The sequence below is a fragment of the Cucurbita moschata genome, unplaced genomic scaffold (assembly GCF_002738365.1).
Source record: "Cucurbita moschata cultivar Rifu unplaced genomic scaffold, Cmos_1.0 Cmo_Scf00019, whole genome shotgun sequence".
NCBI lineage: Eukaryota > Viridiplantae > Streptophyta > Magnoliopsida > Cucurbitales > Cucurbitaceae > Cucurbita > Cucurbita moschata.
In genome coordinates this window covers 2080932-2102949 of record NW_019268535.1, presented here as the reverse complement: position 1 = coordinate 2102949, position 22018 = coordinate 2080932, and the positions used below count along the sequence as shown (strand labels likewise).

Sequence of the window (22018 nt, the reverse complement as noted above, 5' to 3'; positions counted from 1 at the left end):
ATTAGCATCATAATCAAGGTTTCTCCTGCTTATTCAAATAATTACCTACTAATTATATTTTATTTTAATTTTTTTTATTATCTGGTCTATTTATTTTGTATTATTATTATTATTATTATTATTACCTGGTTTAAAAAGTTCCTCTAAACCTGAAAATATAAGAGTATTTTTTAAAATAAATATTAATGATTTTTTATTATTTCTCTTTATATATATATAGTTAAAAGAGTATTATATATATATTTTAATTATATTAATAGTTTTTAAAAAAATTGAAATAAAATAAAAGATTTTAAAATATGTTAGCATTCTCACTGTTGAGTACTATTAAGGAGAGGAATACATCTTTATTTGGTATGAGTTGGAACCAAAAGTAAAAGTACTAAGCCCATACTTAAAATGGATAATGTCGTACCATTGCGAGTCCTTTTTATTTTCATTGCCTGTGCTGGTCAGTATTTAGCCGGACTTTTTTTTGTTCCAATGAATCGTAGATAAAATTATTGATTGTATTTGAAAACATAAAATGTTTTTGAAACAAAAAAATCATAAGAAGATTTATTATTTGATTCCTAATACAGAAAAAGATGATATAGGATCAAGGTGCCATTCCTTACTATTATTCTTTATTTTAGTACTTTACTAGAATAGAATTAAAAAACTTGTTAATTTTTTAATTAAAATCAGTCCTCTCTTCCTAATCTTGGCTTTGATGAAAATAAGTAACGTTCGAATTTTCATGATTCTTTTCTGATCCGATCTTTTTATTATTTATTACTAATGACTTATTTTTGTCTTCGACAAAAGGTCAATTTATATGCAATAATTGCATGGTAGCGAATATAGTTGAGTGGTAAAAATGAGATTCTTTCTATTAATCCCTTAATAGTTAATTGGTAAAGCTACCATCATTTCCATTTATAGTAGTAGGTAACTTAATAATTTGAAGCAGCAAGTTAAAGGATTGGTAACGCTACCATCATCTCCATTTATAGTGGTAGGTAACTTAATAGTTTGAAGGAGCAAGTCTAATAAATAATGTACACAAATTTTAATAGGAAATAGATATACTTCTTGGGTTGATTGATGCAAAATGTGTTTTTGCTTCCCTTAAAACGTGGCGCTTCCTTCTATTTCGTTCTTGACTCACTCCTTTCACCTCTCTCTCTCTTTCTCTTACTCTGTTTCTCGGTCGTTCTCATTTTTTTTTGCTCATCGACCCCTTTCTTTTTCCCTTTTCATGTTTTCTGTGATTCTTCACTGTTTTTGATCCACTGGGGCGTGACCCTTTACTGGGTTTAGCCAAGGATCTCTGTTATTTGCATTTGGCGTTTCAGCTGGACTTCTACAGATCTCTGTAACTGGGAATCTTGAAGGTAAATTTGTAGTTCTTGGGTCGATTTTGTATGCAAAGATCTGGCCCCACTGCCCATTTTTGGACCTGGGGTCGGGCCCCCTTGCATGGTAGGGTCTGTTCGTAAGTTTGGGTTTCGAAATGGGGAACAACTTTGAGATTTAGCATGCCTTAATCTTCCCATTTTCTGAAGCTTTCTTCGTCTTTGATTTAGGAATTTGGATCTTGTGGGTTCTTTCTTCTAATCCTCATAGATTAGCATCTTAAATGAATTGTGGGTATTATCATGAGATGGATGGCAGATATTGTCCTCTTTGGTCAGTTTGGTATTGCTGTCCGTCTACTAGTAAGAGGTTTCCACACCCTTACGAAGAATATTTCCGTCACTCAAGCCTGTGCATTCTGCATATGAAGGGGACAGGGGAGTTGCTGCGTGCAAGCTTCTCTTGCTTTGTTTCATTCTTATCTCAGCTGTCCATGATCATGTGACCATCCATTTTACATTTAGTCTTGGATTTGTGTTGGGGTTTCCTTGTATATAACAAATTATTGTTCTTAAGCTTGTTGAGCTTCTGTTGATTGGATTGCTTTTGCTTTGGTTACTAATGATGTGATTTCATCTTGTTTGTGTAGTTATGGTGGCCTCTATGAACTCAATATAGGAGGGGTTGATGTCTATGAAGCCACATAAATCATGGGACATGTTCAGAGAAAGGATAGGAATCTACCTTCTGATGGGGTTTGTTCATTACTTTTTGCTATTAGGTTTTAGGTTTAGTGGAACTATGCTTTGAACTTTTCGAATAAGATGTACCCATTCTGCCTATGCGATGTTTGGTTTTCTTCGAGTATCCTAAGCGTACGATGGTTGTGTAGGGCAAATACGGCTTCAAAATGAAGCAGCTTCCATTTATGGGTGTTATTTGTACTGTAATGCTGTTCATTGTATACAGAACTACAAATTACCAATATTATCAGACAAAGGTAAGGTTGTTTTCATTGTATGGGAATTTTATGTTTGTTTGGAACAGCTGAAATCTGATATTTCCGTGAGATCCCATATCATTGGAGAGGGGAACGAAACATTCTTTATAAGGGTATGGAAACCTCTCGTTAGTAGACGCGTTTTAAAAATCTTGAGGGTAAGCCCGGAAGAGAAAACCCAAAGAGAATAATATTTGCTAATGGTGGGTTTGGGTGGTATAGAGCTAGACACTAAGTGAGGAGGCTGAGCCTCGAAGGGGGGTGGACATGAGGTGGTGTGCCAGCAAGGATGCTGAGCCCCGAAGGGGATGGATTGGGGGGTCCCACATTGATTGGAGAGGGGAATTAGTGTCAGCAAGGATGCTGGGCCCCGAAAGGGTGTGGATTGTGAGATCCCATATCGGTTGGAGAGGGAAACAAAGCATTCTTTATAAGGATGTGGAAACCTCTCCGTAGCAAATGTGTTTTAAAAACCTTAAGGGGAAGTCCGGAAGGCAAAATCCAAAGAGAACAAGATATGGTAGCGGTGGCCTTGGGCTGTTACAAATAGTATAAAGCAAGACACCTGGCGATGTGCCAGCGAGGAGGCTGAGCCCCGAAGGGGGGTGGACACGAGGCGGTGTGCTAGCAAGGATGCTGGGCCCTAAAGGGGGTGGATTGGGGGGTCTCACATCGATTGGAGAGGGGAACAAGTGCTAGGGAGGACGTTGGGCCCTAAAGGGGGTGGATTGTGAGATCTCATATCGGTTAGAGAGGGAAACAAAACATTCTTTATAAGGGTGTGGAAACCTCTTCCTAACATACGCGTCGCGTTTTAAAAGTCGGGAGGGAAATGTCACCTTTGAGGTTCTCATCTGTAGTGAATAGATCATACACAGATACTCATCCAGTTTGGTCTATAAGTTCAAGCTATACTTAACTCTTTTTCCCTCTACAGATTGAAACAATCTTGCAGCCCTTCGAGAACGCAAAGGTAAAAATTCTGTCATTCCTGCCCATGTTTGACGATATCGGTTCCCTCCCTGCCTCCCGTTCCTGGGTTAAAATTACCATTCTCGTGATTATGTTTAGTATTTAAATTTTATTCAGTAGTCAAGAAACTTTCTTGCTGTATGTACATGCTTGAATAAGGAGCATCGAAAATAAATTCTCACCATCTTCACCAATTCTTGTAAATGCCCTTTTAGGACTTCATAGAGGAGTCTAGAACCTTGAATGAATTGCCTCGTGGCATAGTAGAAGCTAGATCAGATCTGGAGTTGAGACCTCTATGGGGAACTAGTAGTTCGAGGTTACAGGTTGAGTTCTATTGCTATTTTGTTTCGTAAGGCTTATACTACAATGTGTTCTAGGTTGAGTTGTATCGCTATTTTGTTTCGTAAGGCTTATACTTATACTACAATGTATTCTAGTAGTTCATGTCACGCTCGTATAAATTTCAGGCTCATGATCACAGCAACCGTAATTTGCTCGCAATGCCAGTTGGCATTAAACAAAAGGATAATGTTGATTCTATTGTACAGAAAGTATGATCTTGCTATCATTTGATATTAATCATATTCATTGGAGTTATTCTGTATCTAACTCCATTCATTCCAGTTTATTCCAGAGAACTTTACTATTATACTCTTTCATTATGATGGCAATGTCGATGGATGGTGGGATCTTGACTGGAGTAACGATGCTATACATATAGCTGCTCGGAACCAAACGAAGTGGTATGTTCGACTCCTCTGCATTTTGCCCCTCTATGACTAAGAAATCGCCAATCGTGTATGGACTAAGAACGGCTGCTGCTTGATTTTAATGGTTTCTCGTCTTTTGTCTCTCGTCAGGTGGTATGCAAAGCGCTTTTTGCCACCGGCAGTTGTGGCCGTTTATGATTACATATTTCTTTGGGATGAAGATTTGGGGGTCACAAATTTCAATCCAAGAAGGTATAGAAATAAACTCGTTTATCTTTAAATGTTCTTATCATGAAATCATCAATACTCGTTCTTTCCCTCGTAACTTGATCTTTCTTTGGCTTCATCACATTGATGAGATCCCACATTGGTTGGATCTTTCTTTGGCTTCATCACATTGATGAGATCCCACATTGGTTGGAGAGGGGAACGAAACATTCCTTATAAGGGTGTGGAAATCTCTCCCTAGTAGATGCGTTTTAAAAATGTGAGGCCGAAGGCAATACGTAATGGGCCAAAACGGACAATATCTGTTAGCGGTGGGCTTGGGCACACACCTAACCTATCTGCAACCACCTAATCTTACTAAACAATTGCTAACTGCATCAGACCCTCACATTAGGATGAAACATCTCATTTGATAAATTTCAGTTACCTGGAAATTGTGAAGTCTGAAGGGTTAGAAATTTCTCAGCCTGCATTGGACCCGAATTCGACTGACATACATCATAGAATTACTCTTCGTTCTCGAGCAAAGAAGATGCACAGGTAAAAGGAATGGTTTAACAGAACTCTATGAAGCATACGTAATCCACATAAATTTTTATCTAACGTTTAGTAGTCCGTGCAGACGAGTTTTTGGTCGTAAAGGCCATACGAAATGTTCACATCACAGTGAGCAGCCACCTTGCGTTGGGTAAGTGATTGTTGGATGCACTTACGTTTTCTCGCAAATGCTATTTATTTCGTCTATTATAATAAAACAAATCACATTACTTTTCTACTATGTATTTTAAAAAACATTCGGACACGTCGAACAAAAACTTAAAGTAATATCTCGGTTTTCATTCATCAAATATAAATGCAAGCAAGATTGGTATCTCTTCTTCTGTGAGATTGACCTCAGTTGGAGAAGGGAACGAAGCATTCCTTATAAGGGTGTGGAAACCTCTCCCTAGTGGTGGGCTTGGGTTGTTATAATGGTATCAGAGCTAGACACTGGATGGTGTGCCAACGAGGACGCTGGGCCTCCAAGGGGGGTGGATTGTGAAATCCCACGTCGGTTGGAGAAGGAAACGAAATATTCCTTATAAGGGTATGGAAACCTCTCCCTAGTAGACGCGTTTTAAAATCGTGAGGCTGACGATGATACGTAATGAGCCAAAGCGGACAATATCTACTAGTGGTGAACTTGGGCTGTTATAATGGTATCAGAGCTAGACACTGGGCCTCCAAGGGAAGTGAATTGTAAAATCTCAAATTGGTTGGAGAAGGAAACGAAGCATTCCTTATAAGGGTGTGGAAACCTCTCTCGAGTAGACACGTTTTACAATCGTGAGACAGCGATACGTAACGAGTCAAAGCAGATAATATCTGCTAGCGGTGGACTTGGCTGTTACAATGGTTTCAAAGCTAGACACCGAGCGATGTGCTAGCGAGGATCTGGGCTTCAAGAGGGTGGATGGTGAGATCCAACATCAGTTGAAGAAGGGAACAGAGCATTCCTTATAAGGGTGTGGAGACCTCTCCCTAGTAGAAACGTTTTAAAACCATGAGACAACAATACGTAACGAGCTAAAGTTGACAATATCTGTTAGCAGTGGACTTGGATTGTTACATCTTTCGTCTCGATTTCCTATCTGTATGAGTAGATCAACTAAAATTTGAAATATTCCCGTTTCTAGATTTGTAGAAGGTATGGCTCCCGTATTCTCGAGAACGGCTTGGCATTGTACTTGGCATCTTATACAGGTAGTTTCTTTAATCTAGATCAACAGTTGAGCTTCCTCTCCCTAACCACCCCAGTTTCATTCTAACGTGTTATTTTGTTTATCCAGAATGATCTTGTCCATGGATGGGGAATGGATATGAAACTTGGCTATTGTGCACAGGTAAGGCTTTCTTGTTCATGTGTCACAGAACTAGCACACCCCTCACACCCATGCCACCCTCCATGTCCATATCACTGCACCAGTATCTTGAGAGATTGACACAGCTTAAAATGAAACAGGGCAGCTAAGTGTTATTCTCATCTTCCCTTTCGAAATTTGTTAACTTGTTCTGCAGGGCGATCGTACACAGAACGTGGGAGTAATTGATAGCCAGTATGTTATTCATAAGGGCATACAGACTTTGGGTGATGGCGAAAGCAAGGTAATTTCATCGCTCGCTTATGATTTGAGTATCATATGATCGGTACCGTTCTCGACATGCTTAATTTTACTGTCCAAGTTTTCTTGAAAATCTGCAGAGTACTCAAATGTAACCATAAATTCTAAATCTCTTGCTGTTTTTACTCAGAAACATAGCCACTCCATACCAACCGGCGACGATGTTCGGGCCGAGGTTAGAAATCTGAAGTTAATTACATGGTTTCCTTCTCAATATCAGTTCCAATATCATAATGAGTTCTGATATGAACATGAGCAGATAAGAAAGCAATCGACATGGGAACTTCAGATCTTCAAGGATCGATGGAACAAAGCGGTATCTGAAGACGAGAATTGGGTCGATCCGTTTAAAGAACAATCAGTGAAAAGTGACCAAAGACGGAGGACACAAAGAAACCACCACCGCAACCGCCGCCACCACCGCCACTTTGTTTAGTATCTAGCAAGCAAGCATCCTAGCAGAGATTCATCAACATGGCGGTTGTCACTTCCTCCTCCCCCATAGCAGAAAGAAGAAAAGAAAGAAATTTGTAACTAATGGTATTGTTCTTCTGATCCCTAATGCCACCTGGTCTGATTTTGACATGATATATACAATCAACTGGCTTCTTTCTAACTACCCATTGCTCTTTCTCGAGTGTTGTCAATTGAGCTATACTCCGGTTGGCACAACTAGTGATTCGCCATCTTATTCAAGTATTTATTATTTCATCAATTTTTGTAGTATAAGGGATGGAAACGTCGACATGTCTGAGAATGAAACATTATTTATAAGATTGTGAAAATTTCTCCCTAAAAGACATGTTTTAAAACTTTGAGGAGAAGCTCAAAGAGGATAATATTTGTTAACGATAGACTTGGGCTATTACAAATGGTATTAGAACCAAATATTGGGGGATGTGTTAGTGAGGAGATTGAACCCTGAAGGGGGTTGGACACCAGGCGGTGTGCCTACAAGGACGCTGGGCTCTAGGGGGGGTGAATTGGAGGTCTTACATCGATTGGAGAGAGGAACGAATGCTAGCGAGGATGCTGTGCCTCGAAGGGGGTGGGTTGTGAGATGGGGAGTCCCACATTGATTGGAGAGGGGAATGAATGTTAGTGAGGACACTGGATCTCAAAGGGGGGTGGATTGTGAGATCTCACACCAGTTGGAGGAGAGAACGAAACATTTTTTATGAGGGTGTGGAAACCTCTCCTTAATAGACACGTTTTAAGAAGACAATATCTTTTAGTAGTGGGTTTGTGCATTTGGATTAAAATGAAAGGACGTATAATAACAACTCGAGTTTAGGACCCCTTTCCAAATTTTCCTTAGAAAAAGTTTAAAAGATGAAGAAGCTTCATTCATACAATAGACATGAGCACGTTTTTACAAGTACAAGCCTATACGGTAGCTTCCATGGAAGTCCTAGCAGAGATTTATTGAAAAGTGTCCAAAGATGGAGGTCATGATATCATATAATGAAGCCATGATATCATAGACAAGACGAATTCCAGCTAGCGTCAACAGCTCTGATTATCTTATCATGCAGGTTAGCTCCAGAGCAAGCAATGACTCCTCGGTCGAGACCTTCCAAATACATACCGTTCGAGAAGTTGAGCGGACGACCTCTTGCATCCGTGACAACACCACCAGCTTCTTGTATGATAACCACACCAGCTGCATGATCCCATATCTTCTCCTTGTAACCAGCCTTGGCAAACTTCATGAAGATTTCAGCATCACCACGAGCTATGGCTGCATACTTCGCCATGCTGTACACTCTCAATGGTTGGTTTCTACAGCCAAACATGTAAACATAATGGCCTTAAAAAACAGAGGACGATTATGAATTTATAAGTAAAGAATACATATCCATTGGTACGAGACCTTTTGGGGAAACTTAAAATAAAGCCACGATAGCTTATATTTAAAGTAGACAATATCATACCATTGTGTAGATTCGTAGTTCCTAACAAATAGAATATAAGAAAAGCTCTGTACCTAAGTCCGACGCTATGAGCAAGTCCTGCTGTGAAAGAATGGCTCGAATTCGCTTTCTCAACTGGCTCGCAAAACGTCGCTATAGCTGGATCGTCAACGGAAGACACTCGAATTGGTATAGCATAGTTTGGCCATACCAAGCTCTTATTTGCACGAACTAATGGTTGCATCCACGCTACACCGCTACCCTTTTGAGCATAAACCACGCAGCCTTTGTCCCAACACTCCGATGTTGCAGCTGATAGCTTCGATATGATCCGATGGTAACGAGGATGGTAGCATAGCCATTCCTTTCTCATTGGGTAATTTGGACAGCCCAGGACGCCCAGCACCACTTCCCCATCTTCTATCAAGGCTAGAGCTACAGCATATTGATCGCCTCGTATGAACCCCAACGTGCCATCCACAGGGTCAAGGGTCCAAAATCTTGCAGTTGATCCATCAGATGAGTGGCTGCATTGGGCGATGGCTTCAAGAACCTCAGAAGTAGAGAGGGTTCTTTCTGGACGTTCCAATCCAAAGCGATGGGCTTCAGAAAGACACTCATTTACGGTTTCCACTACACATTCCAAGAGTTGGCCTGCATCAGGCTTGGAAAGAGTCTGGACATCTTCTTCAGCAATAATTGACACGTTTTTACTCCCAAAAGATTTGGATAGAACCCAGCTGATAGTTGCCTGAACGCTCCAATCTGAAAGCAAGAAATCGAAAATCATGTCTCAAATGAACTAACAACAAACCGATTTTGTCAATTTGGAGCATGAGCTCTCGTGGCGTTGCTTTGGACTTCCCCAAAAGACCTCGTACCAATGGAGATAGTATTCCTTGATTATAAACTTAGGATCATTCTTTAAATTAGCCTATGTGAACGATACTCAATAATCCTCCTATGGAACAAAGTACACTATAGAGCCTCCCCTGAGGCCTATGGAGCCCCTCAACAGCCTCCCTTTAATCGAGGCTCGACTCCTTCTCTGGCGTCTTCAAACAAAGTACACCCTTTGTTTGACATTTGAGTCACTTTTTACTAGACTTTCGAGGCTCACAACTTCTTTGTTCGACATTTGAGGATTCTATTGACATGACTAAGTTAAGGGCATGACTCTGATACCAGGTTAGGAATCACGACTCTCCATAATTGTATGATATTGTCCATAAACTTTCGTGATTTTACTTTTAGTTTTCTCAAAAGGCCTCCATCAATTTATCGAAAAGGAGAAAACCCAAATGAATTACCAGCGACAGTAACAGGGGAATGGTCATCCTTGGCTTGAATATGGGCGTTGTTGTTGAGCAAGTTACTCTGAACTCGCTGACAAAGAAAGCAAGCCATCTGAACAGCTCCAACAGCGATTTGAAGTTCTTGAGAAAGTGATTCCGACCCAGAAATCAAAGGATCGAGCTGTTTAGATGTTGTACAAGAAATGCGAGATGGGAGCTTGGGGGAAGAATTATGGAGGTCTGCATAGTTGGGTATGTTAGTGCTGTTCATTCTGCTCAAATGGAAGCCATGGCGGACATTAATGCCCAAATTTGCAGTATGTAAGGGCATAATCAGTGGAAGGGGCAGAGGAATTCAAACAAAGGGAAGCTCGAAAAGGAAGGAGGGCTTGAAAGTAGCTGGAAGAGGAGCGAGAGTATATATAGTTTCTGAACAGAGGCTAGGAATTGGGTGAGGACAAAGATGGGAAATATCTGAAAAATCTCTCTATACTCTCGTTCAATTAAAATTTAGTATAAATAATCAATAATTAATTAGATATAATTATTGAAAATTAATTTGAAAATGACGTCTTTATCATGTAATAAGTGTAGGTACCTTTCAAGTTTAAACTCCTACCTTAACGAGTCTTTATAAACAAAGTCGTGAATAGGTCCTTTAATCAAATTTTCGCGTACCCGACACATAGTACCGATCAATTTAGGGATTCTAAGTCTATTTTGCACTTTAGATGGTCGGTGTGTAACCGTTCTTCAAAACTCGAGTAAGTTCAGCTACTTTCATCATTGATGAACACCTACGATAATAAAACTTCTAAAATATGTTTGTGATTAACATCCCGTTATGATACATGTCTTAGTTTCGTAAAGAGTTTAAAACTCTTCCTAATCTTCACATTACAAGATTCCATTGCTTCTTGATTGGTTTTGGGGTCACTTTCAAAATCCAATAAATGTCACATTTATCTTTACCATCCAAATTGAATTTTGGCTCATGCTTTTGCTTATCTTAAGATTACATAAGGCGAACATCACTTCTCAATATTGATAGATTTCGGCTCCTTTGGATAGCAATGTGTTTACGATCTACTTTTTTTAGGGTCTAGCGTCTTATCTGGCACTATACTCGGTATTTGGATTTGATACCATTTATAATGATCCAAGTCCACCCCTTTGGCCTCTTACACATCGAAGTCAGTCTCTTAGTTTTAAAATGCGTCTATTAACAAAATATTTTCACACCCTTATAAGAAATGTTTTGTTCCCCTCTTCAATTAATGTGGAATCTCACACTAAAGTTCTCAACGTGTATCAGTTTTCACCATGAATTTTTCAATTACTTTATCGAAGTGTTACAATTTTTCTCCTTCGAATAAGTTCTAAAGCTGAGGTTATCAATATGTAAGTGAGATGTTCGCCGTTAGATTAGCTTCAATGTTACTCACAATCAAATATTTGAAAGGGTAAAAACTAAAATGGTCTATTAATTTACTATTGATGGTTAAAATTCTTGAATGTTTTCATTCTATTGGTAACTTTATAAATGGGAAACAAAACCCCATTTTCCCATGAAATCCAAAACACAAGAAGATTAGATTTTTTTTTCCACTTACATATGTCAAACAAAATAATAAAAAAAGTCATTATGACCTCATAATGACGTCATTTTATTAAACATAAAGTGGGAGACTGAAAAATATAAAATAGAGAAACAATAATTTTGTTTTTTAAGTATAATGTTTATTTCATCAGTTTCCACCTTGATTAAAATTTGGAATATAGACTTGATATCTAATAACTTCGTGTACGGCAAGATACTCACGTTACTTACTCCTTATTTTTAGAAGTCAAGACTATTCATAACGGCTTAACTTCACCGCTAGCAAATATTATCTACTTTGGCCCGTTACGCTTGATCCGTTATGTATCGTCGTTAGTTTCACAGTTTTAAAACACGTCTATTAGGGAGAGATTTTCACACTCTTATAAAGAATGCTTCATTCCACTCTCCAACTGATGTTGGATCTCACAATCTATCCTTTTGGAGTTCAACGTCCTCGCTGACTCACTGCTCGATATGTGACTCTAATACCATTTGTTATAGTCTAGATCCACTGATAGTAGATATTGTTAGCTTTGGCCCGTTATGTATCGTTGTAAGCCTCATCATTTTAAAAACATGTCTGATAAAGAGAGATTTTCTCACCCTTGAAGTACGTGGAATGAATGAGATATGGCAAACTCACCAATAATGGATTGAAAAAGATTGGCAAACTTATCTTTGGTGCTTCCCTTTACATTTTAATGCCTAATGTTTTTGCTCATCTTAGGATTACATAGGAACGACATCACTTCTCTATAATAAAAGATCGAGTTAGGTCCCATTTGGTAATATTATCTTTTGTTTTGGATATCAATATGTTCATGATGATGTGTGCTTATGCATACACTCACGGTTTTGTTTTCACGGAAATAGACAATATTTATCTAAAAAATTGTATCAATTTTGGTAACTTTCCATTATTTTATGTGCAGTAGGGGTGTATCTAGACCGAGTGGGTGAATCAGACTAACTTGAATAGAGTTCACAACTCAACATGACACAATCTAACCCAAACCTCTCTTTTTTGGATTGGGTCATTAAATTATAGTAGAAATTCTATAAAAGTCCAAGTCCACCACTAGCCGATATTTGTCGCTTTGGCCTGTTATATATCATCGTTAGCCTTATGGTTTTAAAACGCATCTACTAGGAAGAGATTTCCTCACTTTTATAAGAAATGTTTCGTTTTCTCTCCAGCCGATGTGGGATCTCACAAATTTATACCCGTAAAAATATTGATTCAAAGCTGATGTCATCACCATGTAAGCGGGAAGTTGGCCTCAATTTTTGACTTTAACATTATCCATGGATTAACTTAAACGTCATTGATTAAGACACATTAGCCTATATATATGAATTTTCCACCATTAGCTAATTGGTTTAGTGTTGATTAATAATGAAATTAATCAAACTAATTATATTTTCAATTCATAATATTTTTACTGTTTTATTTCAATTTAAAAGAGATGATGATGAAATAAAGTGAACAAAGTGACATGAATGAAAGTTACATATTTTTCATTGATTAAAGTGTAAATATTACTTAAATACATAAAATTAAATGAAGAAGGAAAAAGAATGAAAGGTGATCATTATATTATTTTCCACTAAATGACAAGAGACCACAGGTGAATTCAGAGACACACCTGAGATTTCCCCTTGATTGGAAGGAGGAACAAAACATTTTTTTAGAAGGGTGTGAAAACCTCTACTTAGTAGACGCGTATTAAAACTGTGAGGCTGGTGGGCCAAAGTAGACAATATTTGCTAATGGTGGACTTGGGGTGTTATAAATGGTATCAGAAGGAGACACCGAACGATGTACCAAAATATTCTTTATAAGGATGTGGAAACCTCTCTCTAATAGCCATATCTTAAAACCGTGAGGCTGATATATAACAAGCATTATAATGGTGTGGAAACCTCTCTTTAGTAACATATTTTAAAATTGTGAGGCTGATATGTAATGGGCTAAAGCGAACAATATATGTTAGCATTAAAAATATTAAATGACAAAAGAAATGGGATCAATTCAGTTTAATTTGACCGTTTGAGTTGCATTATAAACTTATTTAGATTGAGTTTGATTCAAATAAATGAAAAATTTATGAGTTGAGTTGGCTTATAGAGTACTTTAAAACTGAGTCCAACCAACCAATCTATTCAAGTTCACACCCATATATTAATTTTTATATATATATATATATATATATATATATAAATCCCCTCTTACTTTCTCATATGATATGATCCACGCCCTTTCAAAGGGCAACTTTCTTAGTGTCATAAGTTCGAGTTTCATAGTGATTAATTAAGGAGAAGATCGTAGATATACAAATAAAGGACACTACACTATTGTTGAGGTTTATTGTTCTTATTTGTTGTTGTAAGGGTGTGAAAACCCCTCCATAGCATACATGTTTTAAAAACCTTGAGGAGAAGTTCGAAAGGGAAAACCCAAAGAGGACAATATCGGTGAGCAGTGAGCTTGGATCGTTAAAATGATATCAGAGCCAGACACGGGGGCGATGTGTTAGCGAGGTTTTAAAAACTTTGAGGAGAAGTTCGAAAAGAAAAACCCAAAGAGGAGAATATCGGTTAGTAGTGAGCTTGGACCGTTCGAAATGATATCAGAGCCAGACACGGGGCGATGTGTTAGCGAGGAGGCTGAGCCCCAAAGGGGGTGGACATGAGACGGTGTGCCATCAAGGACGCTGGACTTTGAAGGGGGGTGAATTGTAAGATCCCACATCGGTTAGGGAAACATTCTTTATAAGGGTGTGAAAGCCCCTCCATAGCAGACACATTTTAAAAACCTTGAGAAGAAGCTCGAAAGGAAAGACCCAAAGAGGACAATATTTGCTAGTGGTTAGCTTGAATCGTTACAAATGATATCAGAGCCAGACACCGGGCAATGTGCAGCGAGGAGGCTGAGCCCCAAAGGGGTGGGCATGAGGCAGTGTGCCATCAAGGACGCTGGACCTCGAAGGGGGGTGGATTGTAAGATAACCCAAAGAGAGGACAATATATATCTGCTAGCAGTGAGCTTGAACAGTTAAAAATGATATTAGAACCAGACACCGAGTGATGTGTCAGCGAGGAGGCTGAGCCCCAAAGGGGGTGGGCATGAGGCGGTGTGCCATCAAGGACGCTGGACCTCGAAGGGGGATGGATTGTAAGATCCCACATTGGTTAGGGAGGAGAATGAAACATTCATTATAAGGGTGTGAAAACCCCTTCAGAGCAGACACGTTTTAAAAACCTTGAGAAGAAGCTCGAAAGGGAAAACCCAAAGAGGACAATATCTGCTAGCAGTGAGCTTGGACCGTTACACATGATATCAGAGCCAGACATCGGGCGATGTGTTAGTGAGGAGGTTGAGCCCCAAAGGGGTGGACACGAGGCGACACTGGACCTCGAAGGAGGTGGGATTGTAAGATTCCACACCGGTTAGGGAGGAGAACGAAACATTCTTTATGAGAGTGTGGAAACCTCTCCATAGTAGACACGTTTTAAAAACCCAAAGAGGACAATATCTACTAGTAGTGAGTTTGGATTCTTACCAATGATATCAAAGCCGGACACCGGGCAATATGTCAACGAGGAGGCTGAGCCCCAAAGGGGGTGGACACGAGGCGGTGTGCCATCAAAGACACTGGACCTCGAAGGGGATGGATTGTAAGATCTCACATCGGTTGGGAAGAAAAACGAAATATTTGTTGCAACGGTATAGAAACCTTTAAAGGAATGTTGTCGTGATCGGGGTAAATTTTGATTGGTTGGTGGAGGAAATACGAAATTTCTTTATTTTTATAATGAATTGAAGGGATACAAAATGAATGAAAATAAATAGAGATGAAATTGTTGTATTTGATGTTTGGCTGTACATTCATGTTTCCAGCAACTAAGAAGACATCCAAATCCAAAGCTGAGGATCCAATTGCAAGAAAATTTCTATATGAACACATTTACAGCTATGTACCAAACCCCCAACCAAACCATCCTCAGAAAACGCCTCTTTCACTCACACCAACCAACCGACCGACCGACCGACCGACCGACCAACCAAACAAATGTTTCTACAACAAATGAGGCAAAATGACATTCAATATTGGTAGCAGAAGAATGATGAGTAGAACGATACCCAATATGACGGCATAGCAAGTCCATTTCCTTGAGCTTTTCTGATACTCCCGAGCTTCTTGGAGTTGCTCTGTTCCTCTTCTAACAAAGGAGTTGGCATGAGCCACATGGCTTTCGATGTCATTCAGCTGGTGTCCCTGGGCCTCCACCAGTGCTGCCATGTCCAAGAATATCTGATGTAGCTCAAGCAGATTCTTCTCGATCTCCTTCACTGCGTCGTGTCGTTCTTGAATCTCTGAAATGGTATCCATTATTTGACCTCTACCCTGTTCTTGAATTGCTTTCTGAAGGAAGCTCTCGCTTTCCCCACTTGATATCAAATTCTCTATTGTCTCTTCGTCTGCCTTCTGCCCTGTCACTGTGAAGTACCTGTTTCCAACCAACCAACAAACAAACCACCTCATTTTTTTCATGTATATCGTCGTCTCGACCCATTATGGGGTTGACGCCTTTGGGGTCATACCATTGTGGAGCTTTATGATTTCTAACATGGTATCAAAGTCATGCTATAACTTAGCCAATTAAAGAGTTGTGAGTCTTGGAGGTGTAATCAAAAGTGATTCAAGTGTTGAACAAATGGTGTATTTTGTTTTGTTCGAGGGCTCTAGAGAAAAGGAGACGAGCCTCGATCAAGGAGAAGTTGTTCGAGAGCTCTATAGGCTCAGGGGAGGTTTTATGGTGTACTTACGTTGGCTAATTAAGGGATTGCTCTTGTATTTATAAGAGTAAGGAATACATTTTCATTGGTATGTAGCCTTTTAATGAAACTAAAAGTAAAGCCACGAGAACTTATGCTCAAAATGAACAATATCACCATTACGGAGGTTCATGACTTCTAACATAATATCAGAATCATACCCTTAACTTAGCCATGTCAATAGAATTCTCGTCGAACAAAGAAGTTGTGAGCCTTAAAGGTGTAGGCAAAAGTGACTCAAGTGTCGAACAAATGATGTACTTTATTCCAGGGCTCTAGAGAAAAGGAGTCGAGCCTCGATTAAGGGGGCTGTTCAAGGGCTCGATAGGTTGATTAAGGGCAGGCTGTTCGAGGGTTCCATAGACTTCATGGGAGGCTTTATGGATCGTTGATAATTGTTGGGAGAAGAGTCTCACGTCGGCTAATTAAAGGGTTGATCATGGATTGAATACAAGGAATAGATTCCCATACAAGTAAAGCTACCAGAGCTTATATTCAAAATGGACAACAATTACCTGCGCTCGACGGTTTCTTTGTACTCGGCGTTCATTCGAGCTCTAAGCCCTTGAAAATCATCCATAACATCCTTAAGCTTCTTTCCCAAGCCGCTAACAACAGAGGTTCTGGTACGATCAGCAGAGGAGCCAGGGCCACAGCCAGGGAGGTTCCGATGAGCAGCATTAGAACGCTCAAGAGCCTCAAGCTTCCCTTTGATCATTTTAACACGCTTTAAAACCAGACCCACATCGCCCTCCATTCTAGACCTCAGCTCCTTCATAGTCTTAGCATTATGTACAATCTTACACTCCTCATTGTCCTGCTGCAATTTCTTGTACAAACTCTCCACCTGTTTCATGTCATCCTTAACATTCTCAACCTCCTCAAAGAATTTGTCCAAATTCACACTCTCATTCCCAGGCTCCATGCTGTCCAGAAACGCCTGTTCCTTCAGATCAGTGTATTTTTTGAAGGAATTGGAGAATAAATCATTCATTTTGGATGGTTTTTGTTTGGTTTTTTGTCAATCAAATGTTGTCCGAAATGGGTTTTCAAGGGGGATTATGGGTGTCCTTTTCTTTCCCTAGACGAAGCTGTGGGTCGATTGGCTTCGTCCAATGAGGAAGAGAAAAGGGTGGGTTTGGGGGTGAAGGAACAACCCAGAAAAAAGAAAAAAAAAGGAACAAAAGAAAGTGAAGTTCCAACACCCCAAGATGGGTATAGAGAAATTAGAGAAGGTTTGTGAATGGAATTGGTGTAATTAGAGATTTCAATAGGGATGAGCGTTTGAAAGGATTGGAGGGAATATCAACCACTTGGCGCCATTGTTCATCATGGCTCTTGACTTGGTCCTTTCTTTCCCTCAAATTACTCATCATTGCCTTCATATTTTTGTCCAATCAATTCTTCACGATATCATCAACACAAAGATCTTAAATTTTGGTGATATCATATAGAAATAGATGTAGATATGGTCGTCGTGCCCATATGGTCGATCAGATATAAGTCTTCGTAGCTAAAATTTTGATGGTAATATGGTTAAATTGGGTGTTATGGTCGAGAAGATTTAAGCTTGACAATTAAGTATTATGATACATGATATATATTTGGGTGACTAATCTTTAATAGTGATGTTATTTATAGAGCATTATTAATACTCAATATTTTTTTTTAAATAAAAATATAGATATACAAAATAAGGGATGATGTTATTTTATTGGTGGTTTATGGAGTTCTTCGGCCTTGTGGCTTAAGTGAGCTATCTTGTGGCACATACGTGTGTCATAGTGTGGGCGAGCGTGCCGAGGCGAGTGTCTTAAGAAACTTCCTTTGAAATGAGTTTTTCAAGGATAGTTCTGGGCGGCACGAGTGTGCCGGTATTGTGCCCCAGCCCACGTGTTGGAGGTTGATACAGACACCTGCTATTTGATACGGTATCCATAAATGACATGGCATGGGTACGAGAGGGTCAATGCCTCGATAGAACCCGGATGGATGTTCGAGATGTCGTGCTTAAATGGTTGACTTTATTGCATGGGAAATTAAAAAGAATGACGACCTTTTCTACTAAATAATGAAAAAAAAAAGTGAATTCCTAATTTTTCATAATCATCTTGTAAATTTTCTTGTGATACATGTGAGTAAGAACAAGAAATTAATGGGCCACACCAGTGTGTCATGGGGGCCCACTACATCACCGTCCTATTTTGGGCCACGTACCCATAGAATCCACGTGGTTGTGAAGATGTAATTAAAGGGAAAACCGCAAATAACTCTCCATCAACTTTATTATTTAAAACTTTTGTTTCAATTTTTGTAATTATTTGGTCGAGATTATATATTTTACTCATTCATTTATTTGTATGGTTTAGTCAAACCCAACGAATCGTAGCTATCATTTCTATATCGAAGAATATGTTAATGTTTTGTATTCGATGGATAACGCGTTCATGTGTCGTATGTTTCAACTCAGTTGATTGTGTTATATATACGTTACGGGTGTTAGTATAAAAAGTTGATATTCGAGACGAATTTGAAGCAATGAATTTGGATGTACATTTTTGACATAATGGGTGGGCTTGCAAGGTAGTGTGAAAAGAAAAGAAAGTTTTTTATCTTCAAAGCTAAGCCACACTCCATACATTTACATATGTTCTCTAACTCTCTCTTGTCCCATTTTTATAACAATTTCACTTCTTTTCTACTCAAAGGTTGTTCCATCCCCATCACTCTTTCTACCCTTTTCGTACCTAACACTTTTTCTTACCAAATTGACTATACTCGAAATAATTTCTAGGGTTACGAGAGTATTATATTCTCTCAGTCAAAGTCCACCGCTAGCTACCATTTGTAATAGTCTAAGCTCACCGTTAACAGACATGGTTCTCTTTGGGCTTTTCCTTTTAAACTTCCCCTCAAAGTTTTTAAAACGCTTATAGTAGGGAGAGATTTTCACACCCTTATAAAGAATGCTTCGTTCCCCTCTCTAACTGACGTGAGATCTCACAATCCACCCACTTTCAGTGTCCAGCGTTCTCGATCTCACGATAATTGTGAGATTCCACATCGGTTGAAGATGTGAATGAAACATTCTTTAAAAGGGTGTGGAAATCTCTCTCTAGCAGATATCTCACAATCCACCCACTTTCAGTGTCCAGCGTCCTCGATCTCACGATAATTGTGAGATCCCACATCGGTTGGAGAGGGGAATGAAACATTCTTTACAAGGGTGTGGAAATCTCTCCCTAGCAGATACGTTGTTAAAACTTTGAGAGGAAACCCGAGAGAGAAAATCCAAAGAAGACAATATTTGCTAATGGTGAAGTTGGGCTGTTACGGTTTGTACTTTGAGAGGAAACCCAAGAGAGAAAACCCAAAGAATACAATATTTGACAAGGGTAAAGTTGGGCTGTTACAGTTTGTTCATACGATAGTTCTGTATTTAGATGGCATTAATGTATCTTATCAACTGAGTTATGTTCATATTGGCGATTTCACATTGTTTTTAACGTATACCAAGTAAATAAAACGAGTATCAATACGTGCATATGGGTTCGTTAAATGTTGACCTATGCAAGTGAAAGACAACACAAATCTTTCACCTCACTCAACGAATTGCCTAACACATGCACTTCACTTCACATTATTGCAATCCCCATCAAACATTGGTTGCCAAACAAACCAACAAACCCCATTTCCTTTTCCTTTTGCTTTATCAAACAAATTAATAAATGGGGTTTGAGTTTTGGTTTTTGGGTGTTGAAAAAAATGAAAACTTTAATATGAATGAACATGTTTGGAGTGAATATATGGGTCGCTATTAGGGTTAGGAAGGCATGTGCAGATGTTGCAAAGGGCAACAAATGAGAGAAAATCAATGCTATATTACAACAAATACGTTTCATTAGTCCCACCAACATGTCCTACGATCCCCATACTAACTCTTTTCCTTTTTTTAATCTTTTTTTTTTTATAATTGGAACGAGACATTGTTGTCGTTAGCTCTCGAGGCATCTAAATCGACACCGAACGAGTTCTTCTTCTTCTTCACATGGTAATGGTCGCTCAAGTTTGTCATATAATTCAACATACATTTTCAAGTCATAGTTGAAAGCTCTACAATTTTAGTCGTTTCTTGATAGTTGTTAATATAGATTCAAAAAGTTGCATGCCCTCTAGTAATCTTAGTAATTGTTTATTTTTAGATGTTTATATAGCTCGAGAATCTGACGGATTGAGACTACTCAACTCACACCATAACTACTCGATTGGGTTAGATTTTTTTTTTCTTCAGTTTGGATTGGATTGAATTTTTTAGAAAATTGAAATTACGAGTCGTTTGCTAGTTGACATTTTTTTTTGTTAGGTCAATTCAACCAACCTAAAAATGATTAAAACACAATCCAACTCTACTGTAATTTTAAGATGATTAGGGAGATTAAGAATATTTTATATTTTATATTTATAACCGATGGTAGTGATGCGTTGTGACTTTAAATATAATATGTATTATAGATAAGTATAATTTTTTTAAAATAATTTTAAAAAAAAGAACAATCAGACAATCCAACCACATAATAATAATAATAATAATAATAATAATAATAATAATAATAATAATAATAATAATAATAATAATAATAATAATAATAATAATAATAATAATAATAATAATAATAATAATAATAATAATAATAATAATAATAATAATAATAATAATAATAATAATAAAAAAGTTGGGTCGTTCATGTCAATAACTCAACAAACCTAAAATTTCAAAAACAAATTTCAACCTAGTTGGATGAAAGTGCCACATCCGCTAATTTAAAAAATGATCATGGACTTATAAGTGGGAATACTATCTCCATTGGTACGAGACATTTTGAGAAGCTCAAAGCAAAGACATAAGAAGTTATGCTGAAAGTGGAGCATATCATAGTATTATAGAGAGTCATGTTCATCTAACAAATCCAACTCAAGTGGAGCATATCATACTATTATAAAGAGTCATGTTCGTCTAACAAATCCAACTCAACCTGTATACACTCTCGTGCTAATTATTATTATTATTATTATTTTGACGTATTCAATGTTAGACGAACACGACTCTCCACAGTGGTATGATATTGTCCACTTTGAGCATAACCTCTCATGGCTTTGCTTTGGGCTTCCCCAAAAGGCCTCGTACCAATGAAGAGTGTATTCTTAGATTATAAACCTATGACCATTCCCTAAATTAAACAATGTGAGACACTTTCATCCAACCATCAAAACCGTACGTATTGCTTTCTACTTGAAAAGCTAATTATTTGAGAATTTAATTGGAAATGAGATTTAAAAAAGTTTATAATTAAACGTCTCAAAAAGTTTGGACAAAATGCTAATTAATAGGGTTTGGTTCGTAGACTCTGAAAATGGTAGTTTTACGTGGAATCGATGTAAGATCTCATAGTTTTAAAACGCATCTACTAGAGAGACTTCACACTTTTATAAGGAAGGTTTTGTTCGTCCAGAGATGTAAGATTTCACAATAATCCACCGAATGTTCTAGCTGATACATCGCCCGATGACGGACTCTAATACCATTTGTAACAGCTCGTCCAAATCTAACAAATATTGTCCGTTTTAGCTCGTTACGTATTATCGTCAGCCTCACAGTTTTAAATCATATTTACTGGAGAGAGGTTTCCACACTTAATGCTTTGTTTCCCACTCCAACCGATATTGAATCTCACATTAACCTTCGTAAATGAATTAATCTTGACTTATATTTATTTTTACTTATTAAATACTAATTTTATTTTGAATTACATTCTAGTAATAATTTGAGCATATCAATGTATCTCAATAATAATAATAATAAATATATATATATATATATTTTTAACTACTTTTAATATTATGTAAAATAATACGGAAAAAGTAAAAATGATTGTTCCAAGGTTTTTACTTTTTTT

The 22018-nt window shown here is 38.1% G+C and overlaps 3 protein-coding genes across 6 annotated transcripts; 1 reads left to right on the top strand and 2 right to left on the bottom strand.

The window, feature by feature from the left end:
* Nucleotides 1–1086: 1086 nt before the first annotated feature.
* On the top strand, nt 1087–7124 carry LOC111456854. Of its 4 annotated transcripts, none has more exons than XM_023098891.1 (15): nt 1087–1376; nt 1988–2093; nt 2231–2338; nt 3276–3311; nt 3526–3636; nt 3781–3864; nt 3938–4056; nt 4174–4275; nt 4675–4791; nt 4874–4939; nt 5928–5994; nt 6081–6134; nt 6310–6396; nt 6544–6588; nt 6673–7124. In XM_023098891.1, exons 2-15 carry the CDS (start codon nt 2049–2051, stop codon nt 6847–6849), a joined length of 1218 nt encoding a protein of 405 aa, XP_022954659.1. In that variant the 5' UTR covers nt 1087–1376; nt 1988–2048; the 3' UTR covers nt 6850–7124. The 4 variants fall into 4 exon arrangements, with proteins under 4 accessions (XP_022954659.1, XP_022954662.1, XP_022954661.1 ...); XM_023098893.1 differs by lacking the exon at nt 1087–1376 and adding an exon at nt 1566–1839; XM_023098892.1 differs by lacking the exon at nt 1087–1376 and adding an exon at nt 1566–1888.
* A 603-nt stretch (nt 7125–7727) lies between these two features.
* LOC111456853 (PAP-specific phosphatase HAL2-like) lies at nt 7728–10030 on the bottom strand. Its single transcript, XM_023098890.1, has 3 exons — nt 9637–10030; nt 8401–9091; nt 7728–8195 (listed from the first exon to the last, which is right to left on the bottom strand). Exons 1-3 carry the CDS (start codon nt 9950–9952, stop codon nt 7892–7894), a joined length of 1311 nt encoding a protein of 436 aa, XP_022954658.1. The 5' UTR covers nt 9953–10030; the 3' UTR covers nt 7728–7891.
* Nucleotides 10031–15100: 5070 nt separating this feature from the next.
* Nucleotides 15101–17250, bottom strand: LOC111456856 (syntaxin-124). The gene is made up of 2 exons (XM_023098895.1): nt 16580–17250; nt 15101–15736 (listed from the first exon to the last, which is right to left on the bottom strand). The coding sequence occupies exons 1-2, from the start codon at nt 17056–17058 to the stop codon at nt 15304–15306; spliced, it is 912 nt and encodes a 303-aa protein (XP_022954663.1). The 5' UTR covers nt 17059–17250; the 3' UTR covers nt 15101–15303.
* Nucleotides 17251–22018: the final 4768 nt, after the last annotated feature.